This window comes from Belonocnema kinseyi, chromosome 2, assembly GCF_010883055.1.
Source record: "Belonocnema kinseyi isolate 2016_QV_RU_SX_M_011 chromosome 2, B_treatae_v1, whole genome shotgun sequence".
Taxonomy (NCBI): domain Eukaryota; kingdom Metazoa; phylum Arthropoda; class Insecta; order Hymenoptera; family Cynipidae; genus Belonocnema; species Belonocnema kinseyi.
Genome location: NC_046658.1, coordinates 31,139,499 through 31,148,697, shown reverse-complemented (window position 1 = coordinate 31,148,697; position 9,199 = coordinate 31,139,499). Strand labels below are relative to the sequence as shown.

The following is a 9,199-nucleotide window of genomic DNA, read 5'->3' as shown; positions in this document are numbered from 1 at the left end:
ATGTAAAAATGTTTTAATTGGCAATTTACTTTGAATCCAAATGTTTCTTGTCCAAGCTAAGTTTACCATCAGTGCGCCTCGAAGGTGTGCCCAGAGTTTCTTACAGCGCTCCAAGTGGCTCTTGGCAAACTATATCGATGGGAGCTTTCTACGGAGAGCCGTGGGTAGAGGGGCAGTGACCTTTTTCGCCGGACGCGCCGTCTATATTTATGGCGGGCAACTAAGCCCGCACCGCATCTACGTTTATAATATCTTTGCTTTAAGACTGTACCTAGTGTGGTGTGACATTTCCTTGCGGCGTGCTGTTTGTAACTATCGCCTGCCTGTAGTGAAAGTGGAGAAATTGGGTACATGTGTCTGATTAATAGATAGCTTCGTTTTAGTTTATTGCCAATCATATTAACATTAAAAATCATGACAATCAACAAAGATTTGCAACGCGAAAGGGAAGGATGTACTTTTGATACTCAAGAATTGACTCATTGGCTAGATGGGAGTGCCAAGAAAACTTTCCAACGCCGAGAAACAGGTAAGTGTTCAATATTTATAATCATAAAATACTTTCTAGTTATTTAAATGATTGAATTCATTACTGAAATAGTCATTTTTTCTTGTTAACGTGTTTTTTTTTATAATCTATATATCTACCATGTTAACAAAATGATCTCTTAAACAAAATTTCTGTTTGTGGGTGGAAAATTTATAAAAGTTTTAATACACATTATGACCATTTGACGGAGTAAGTTTTTGGAGTTCAAAAAAGGGTTTCTACTTAATTACAACTCCATTCGTTTTAATTTCGTTCCTAAAATTTGTATTACCTTCCAATTTAATTTATTAAAAAACAAATTCATAATTATTTATCTCCAAATTGAATAAAGTTTTTTCTCTATTTCTTCTTGTAATAAATAAAAAAAATTGTATCCTAATTATGATAAAATTATGGATGAAATGATATAAAACATGATAAATACGATTTTATAAGAATGATAAATGACCATAATTTCCTTACTCTTCTATAAAATGTATTAATATTGCAGCTCAGTCGATTCGTCTCCAGTCAGTGTTGAGTGAATCTCAAACATTGAATTTAGATACGTCAATATCTTTACCGTACATTAAAATAAAATTAATGTTCAGCGATAAAGAAAAGTTTAAATCTGTTTTTAATTGTTGGCACTTTCTACCCTGCACAAAATCTGCAGCCGAATTTGCGCCTACATTTTCGGGCGTTTAGAAAAAACAACATTTGCGGTCGCATTTTGAAAAATTATAAAAGACATTTGAGTTGAGTTTGAAGATGTACTTTGAAAATTTAATGAAAGTAAGTTTACGCATTTGAATCAACTTTGTTCTTTAATCGATAAATATTCACAGTTGTTATTCACTTACCTCAGGCAATAAAAATGGAATCAACTTCATTTTTAATCTGTTTATAATTTTTTCGAATGCGGTCGCAAATACGGCACGAACGCAAATGCCATTTCTTCTCCGTATACATGTCCAAAAATAAGTACGCAGACTTCCAATAGGGTTTCACGCTTTACTAGAATATATTAGAAAAATTTTGTAAGCGTTATGACAAAGAGCATTATCAAGGTCTTAAGCGGATTTGTGACGTTCTGGGTATAAAGTAGTTAGCAATGAAGATGTGCTGAGTCACCTTAGAAAACATGTTTTTCTATTCGCAAAAATCAGTAACATTTATGTATGTCTGATCATGTTTATGTAAGAAATTCATTTAATTATCAAAATAATATTTTTTATGTCTGCTACTCTCAGCAATTCAAAGTTTATTTAAAATCATAATATAAATTAAAGAAGGTGCCGATAGATATTTCTTAGCATTTATTGAATAGTTCTGTAAAAGTGATGGTTAAAATTATATAAATATAAAATAGTTGAATGTAAAACTTATAATAGCTTAGATAGAATCAAAGTCCATAAAAGGAAAGAACCGGTTAGTCACTTGCGATAACACGTTGTGTAAAAATCATATATAACGCATCTTTTGAAATGGTCAAGATTGCTTATCACTTACTGCTCTGAAATTCTCTGAATTCCTTCAATAATATTCATTCAGTAGATTGATGGCTTTTTTGGTATCTTTCGTCGAAAACCTAGAGTTAGATAATTCTCGGTAATATAAATTTGGCGAATGTAACGAAGTGAGTTACCGGGAATTAACGAGAACATTACATTTGTACTTTTATTTTTTGTTTTCTACGTTACATAATGTTTATATTCAATGTACTTAAACCTAATTGATTTTTTATATAAATTCTTTCAAACATTAATTAACTTCAATAAATTTTAGTTTAGAACCAGTTTTAAGTAAAATTTTACATTTCTTAAAAATTATATTTTTTTTGAATGGAGACTTTTAACGTGGCAAAGTCAGTATTATTTAAATCTCATTGCTGTGACTAATCGGTTTTATAATCCTCACATCAATAGCATATACCGGAATATCCCTTTCAATCCCATTTATCTCCCTGGGATAACCAGTTGGATATTCTGCAAGACGGGAATTGGGATATCCTCAGGATATATGGGATGACCATGGGAAGTTTTTGCTTTGGAACCTGTGGCTAAAATACCTTAATTTTTATAACATTACTTTAAAAAAATATTCCTCATGATAAGATGAAGTGCAATGAAATTCTACGTTCAATAAACTCAAGTTGAAGGCAAAATTTCAATTTTATAAAACATTGCAAATCAATTCAAATTTCGATGTTTTCGAAAAATTAGAATAACTCTGGAAATAATAAAAAAATTAATGTTCTTGCGCTTATTTTAAGGAAACCTCGCAATAAAAAAAATAAAAAAAATATTTTTATCAATATTACTAACATTTATTTAAATACGATAAATTGTCTTCTTTTTTTCACGTTGGTAAGTGAGTCAAAATTCCTAAAGTAGGCACGCCATTTTTCGTGAAGTCATGGAAATTAAAAAGTGTCGCATAGTCGTCAAATATACATCAATTCAACAATATCCCGCCCCGTCGTTTTTAGAAAATTCAATTATTTATTACTTATTTTTTGCAATTGAATTTGTTATGGAATTTTTTTTGAATAATCGAATGCCCCCAAACTACGAGCTGGAAAAATTGAAAAATACAGGATTATAAACTAATGCAATTTTAACTTAGTGCTCCACCTCAAATTGAAATTTTTTTGATGAGGCATGTAGTAAACATAATTAAAAACATGAAAATGCAAGAGTTGTTTTGTGATCTCAACGGTAAGTGCGAAGAAAATATGATTTTCGTCGCGCGCCCCATGGCCGCCCGGAGCATGTGGTGACTCGCGCAAGATAATTCGATTTTTTTAGCACTTGTCGTTTAGATCAGAAAACCGTTCTTGCGTTTTCATGTTGTTAATTATATTTACTACTACCTCATCACAGAAATTTTCAATTTGAGATGGAGCACTGAGTTAAAATTGCATTTGATTATAAAAAAAATTACTAAAAAATAACTGTGATAAACTTTTTTCATTGTTTTTAAATTTTTTTTGTGAAATTTATTTATTGTGAGTTATGTTTCTATTTTTTTAATTTTCTCAGCTTGTAGTTTGGGCGTAATTGATTTTTAGAAAATGTAATGAAAAAAATAAGTAATGAATAATTTGATTTTCTAAAAACTATGGGGTGCGATATTGTTGAATTGATGCATACTTGACGACTGTACGACACTTTTTAATTTTTATAACTTCACGAACAATGGCGTGCCCTCATCAGAAATTTCGACTCAAGTATTTACACATTTTTAAGATTTTGCGATTATTTTGTGCCAAGTATGACTTAATGACAGAATCTAGGGAACAAAATCATAAAAATATCTTAATTATGTAATCCGTGTAGAAAATTATCGGGGAAATATTCGGGGCCAGGAAAGAACATCCTGTCCGTTAATATGGTGCCGTCAAGATGATCTCTAATGGCGCCGAGTAGAAGTTAAACGTTTCTGTATGGTCGAGCGCTGGTCTGACCAAAAGATAATCTAGCGTCCAAGAAAATATTTGAGTTAGGCACTTAGAAAAATGTTTTGTCATTGATAAATTACAGAGTTCAAAGATTCAGATTCAATTCCAAAACTATAAATCCGCGTTATAATTTGCCATGCTCTAAATTAAAGAATCAATAAATGAACTTTAAAATGTTCAAAATTCTATTATTTTCAGCAATTTTTAGCTGGAAAAATTTTAATTGACAAACTATTTTTTTTAATCTGAACATTTCGTAAATTAGAAGTTAAATAAATTTAATTTCAATTAGTTAAGACATCCTTGCAAAGATTAAAAATTTTAATTCAAATTCTTGAGAAATTTAGAAGTTGCTCTAAATTTTGTCCAATAAGTAATAAATGGTAAAAGATAAATGTTGTGTATCAACAATTTTCCACTTCAAACTCTTTTAATTTTTAATTTTTCAAGTCTTCAAGTATGCATTTTGAAATTCTTTAAATAAAAATGTAAGATTAAAAATAAAAATCTACAATGGAAAACTTTTAAATTAAAAGATTTTCGAATTACGCATTGTAAAGTGAGTGATATCGTAATTGAAAAAGATAACAAGTCAACTTATTATTTTAAAAGCTGTTAAAATTGAACTTACACAGATTTTTCTTCTAAAGATTTGTAAATTTCTAAATTTTCATGAATGTTCTGCGTCATTTTTGCCAATGCCTGAAGCAGACGACACGATTAATCGCCGAGGATACTGACCGCTTTTTTCATACACTCCCGTGTTGTGAAGTTGATCCGCTGACCTAGTCGCGTCACCCTCTCGCGCCATTGGACCACTACAAAGAACGCTGAAGGTAATACTGCGTGATCACTGTGACTACTCCTCATACTACTTAAAAATACTTTAGACTTTGGGAAATCCTACCTTGACAAAAAACTGCCACTCGCCAAGGGCGACTGTCACTTGTCTCTTATCGACTGCAATATAAATAAGTGGAGGTGAGCGAGAGAGTAATTCAATAGAGAATAATTGCGAAAATGATTGTTATTTCCATAATATTTTACTTCATTTTTTTAAAAAGAGTATAATATTATATTCATATTAGCTAAAAAAATACAGACGTTATATTCATAAAAATAGGAAGAAAAAGTCAGATCTTTTATTTTTAGTTGAAAAGAACAGGTAATGCAAAAGTGTATAAGCACTTTTACAAGGGTTCATTGAGATGAATTCAACTTAAAGTTACGAAAACCCTGAATGCTTCTCCTAATTTTGTATCTGGGAAGTCTTGCATTATTTTTTTTTTATAAAATACAAAACTTTCTTTGGAGCCGTATCTGAAGGAATTCTGTTTTTAATTTATAAGAATCAAAATGCGCAGTTTTTCTCGAAATGAAGCAAGATATGAAAAAAAATTATGAGAGCATAATTGTTCATTGGAAAAATTGCTACAAAAAGTTATCCGCAATAATGTTTATTCTCACTTCGTTTCATTGAAAAGAAATTTATAGTGAAGTAAAGAAATTAAGTTAAAAAAAAAGAAGTAATATTGAAAATTATGAAGGAGATTTTTTTGTAGCAATTTTTCCAAAGAACATTTCAGCCTCCGTGTTTTTTTTATATGTCGCTTCGTTTTCAAAAACACTGCGTATTTCAATTTTTTTAAATGGATCCTAGATACAAAATGAAGAGAAAAATTCTTGTTGATTTAATGTCAACGGAGCTGTGATTTAATGTTAGCCAGGTTTGATTTTAAATGTTAATGTTTAAATTGTTAAATGTTAATAAATGTAATTTTTTAATCGTATAAAAGCTTCAAAATTCAATTGGTGAATAATAAAAATTTTGAAAATATTTACGTTCTGAGTTTGACGATTAATTCAATATTTTATTATTTACTTTTTTAATTTAGAAGTCTTCCTATACGTTTAAAAAATTTTAATTTAAAAAACGAATCTTCAGACGGTCAAAAGTATTGTTAATTATATTAACTTTTTCGTTTGTTTTGTCTTCCAATCCGCTTCCTTTTTACATTACTTAAAGTTTTAAAAATCCAAAAGAATGAATGAAAGTACCGAAAGCACCTTTGATTAAAGTTAAAACTTGATGTAGTATAATTAAGAACTCAACATTTTGGCTTCGAATCTGCTTCGATGATCAGTTACATTACTTCAATAAAATTGGTAATTAACAATGAAAAAATCTCAGTCAGCAGTCTGTAGATATATGCAAATGCTCGTCCAAATGAGGGCCTGAATTGGCTAAGTCTCTTGCGCACGTCTTAGTGCGCATATCTGAACCTAACCAGACGGCTGGGACCAGTGACGTAGCCAAGGGAGGGGTTTTGGGTGTTAGGACCCCCCTCCCCTCTGACAATGGATAAGACATATCTACTTCCTTTTTGTATACCGTCTTACTGCTCCGTTTATCCGAATTACCTTCCTAAATACTTCCCCGTCCACTCACACAGGTCTCTCCCTATCAGAAATTTTCCAGAACCCTAATAAAACTATTCATTTCTGAAACACAAAATGTGAGCCATAATAATGTAAACAAGATTAAAAATATTTCTATAGAAAATCTCATAATGAAACCGCAACAAAAACTAGCATTTTAAATCTATTTTCCTAAATGCTAAAACCAAAATTTATAGCAGATTATAAACGAGCATAAATGGCAGGTAATCTATGGTACTCATTGTAAAATGAAATTAATAGCCATTTTCGCAAATGAGTTTCTCAGCGCATAGTTTAATTAAATAGTTGAAAGCAAAGCAGAAAAGTGTTCAGTTTGCTTGAAAGTGGACACTTTTAAACTGTCAGTCATAGGGACACAGAAAAAACTGAGGGTTCCCTAAAGTTGCGGCTTAAAAAATAATTGGTATCATTTAGAAATTGAGCTGCAATAGATACATGTAGAGAGCCAATAGGGTTCGTTTGGAGCGTTCTTGAAAAGACAATGAAGTACCATTCACAAACCACACGTTTGCAAAGTAGGGCTGGTAAGTTAGGAATCGACTTACAGTTATCGACCGATGACTTGAGACGAAGAGTTTCTTGCATATTGAATATGCTTTTATGATTTCAACTTTGCTACATAACCAGCAAATGATATTTATCAAGCAATTATATCTATTTTAATTGCTGTAATAGTTTTTACTGTAATTATCTTCATTAAGTTATGTCCATCAGAGTTCGATTACATGTGTGCTTTAAGGTAAATATTGTGTAATTAATTAAACATAATATCCAAGTGACAATATCCAGTAACCGTTCTCGCCCCCACTCCCATTGCTGCCTTTAGGACTCATAATCACCGCTGCTTCCGATATCATAGCTTCAATTTTGAAATTTACTTGTTTAAAGCTTTAGAAGTGGCCCTAAATATTATTATTGTGACCTACAAAGTGGAAAATGTATTGTATGAAAATGGAGGAACACTTGCAAGGAGTTTCATCTCAAAAGCATCCCCTTAAACATATATAATTGAACCGCTGGCGACCAAAAGGGGACACGGCCGGATTCATCCTGAGAAGTATTGTCCTGAGTGTCAATTTTAAAAATCTTTCTAATTTCAATTTTAAAGACTGATACTTGTAGAGAATTTCAAGGCGCATCTTTTTTTCTCCTTGCAAAAATTTATAGGTTTTGTGGTTTTTGAGATAATTGGTAAAAAGTGGATTTTTTGAAAACGAAAAATTCCAATCTTTTTTCACTTCAACTCGCGCTAATTAGCCAATTTTCATCATTTCCCCGAAACAAAGTACGTGTTTAGGTCTTCTGAAACTATCTAAGAAAGAAAAACGAGAATATTGTAAAAAAAAGTTATTAATTTTTTTTTGAGGCAATGCAAAAATCATGAATTTTAACCTTCAAACGCCTCGTTTAGCGAACGAATTTTAAGCTACGGAAAGCTTTCATAGAGAAAGTTGTTCATTAAGGTTCAAAGAAGTTTTCTGGAAAGTTTTAGATCAATTGGATTAATAGTTCAAAAATTATGAATGTTTTAAAGTCCAAGCGGTAATCTTGACGCTGCCCAAAAACGTGCCTGGCCGGCTACGTATGCGTTGCAGCGAACGGCGTGAAGGTCAAGTCAATCTTACCAAAACAAATGCACAACAGTAACTCCAGATATTATCATTAAAATAATTTAGTTATTAAACATTTAACATATAATATTATGCATATTATTGAACAAGAATAAATTAATCAAACAATATTTTATTAGAAACTACTTTTAGTCATTTTCGTCACTCTCTTCAGTTTCTTCGGCATCTGGATTCTGAGGTTGTACTTTTAAAAAATATGATTCGAAAAATTCTTTTCCTTTAGCGCTTAAATACAGGAAGAGATTTTTTACATCCTTTATTTTGGCAGCTTTTAATCTAATTCGGGGCGGAGGACTTTTCGAAAGATTTTCTAGTTTAAGCGTAGGTTTAAAGAAAAAAGTGGTTGGATTTTGCAACTCATAGTTGTCAAAAACATCCACTTTTCCATCAGGAAAAACATGCAAAACGAACGCTTTGCTGATTTGGAAATTTTTTGGCTTACGCATTTTGCCTTTGAAACATTTTTCAAAATCCTGCAGAAGATCTTCACACTTCTCGACCATTATGAATGAAGGTGAACGAGCATTGCGAATCAATTCTACATATTCTGCTTCAGTTTCAGTTCGTTCTAATTTTTTCAGCTTTTGCGAATATGTGCCAAAATTCCTATCGCACTGGCAATAGGAATGGCCTCGAACTGAAAATACATATTTAATCTCGCTTTGCAAATAATTGGACAATAAAACGAAAAAATGAAACAATGTGTAGTTTTTATTTTGTCCCGGACATGAGTCTGAAAATAATGTTATGCTGTTGAACTTGTCTTTAGCAAATTCTTTTAATACCGTGTATTTGATAAAACTGCAAACAGAGTTAGCACCCTTCTTTACAATTTCCTCAAGAATAGGGAACATGTAACTCTGGTTCGTAGTATGTACATGTACGTTAAATAGAAAAAGCCATGCTAAACGTAGGTAAAACTGCGCGGACATGGGTATTTTTGGTAGTGGCAAATTATGTGCAAAATCAAATTCACAGCATAGACTATTATTTTCAGAGAGTATTTGCTTTCTAAACTTCAAATAAATTTCAGCATTGTTTTTGTGATTAATTACTTCTTCGTTTACCTCTCCATTTGTCTCGTTTTTGTAGCAAGTATTGCACACGTCAGTTCTA

At 31.4% G+C, this 9,199-nt stretch overlaps 1 protein-coding gene across 1 annotated transcript in view; it reads left to right on the top strand.

Moving 5' to 3' along the window:
* The first annotated feature begins 248 nt into the window (after nt 1-248).
* Nucleotides 249-9,199, top strand: part of LOC117182624 (probable peroxisomal acyl-coenzyme A oxidase 1) — a 159,615-nt gene continuing 150,664 nt past the window's right edge. Inside the window, exon 1 of the mRNA XM_033375724.1 lies at nt 249-529. Within this exon, the coding sequence (XP_033231615.1) occupies nt 415-529 (115 nt within the window). The 5' untranslated portion in view covers nt 249-414. The remainder of the gene's footprint in view (nt 530-9,199) is intronic.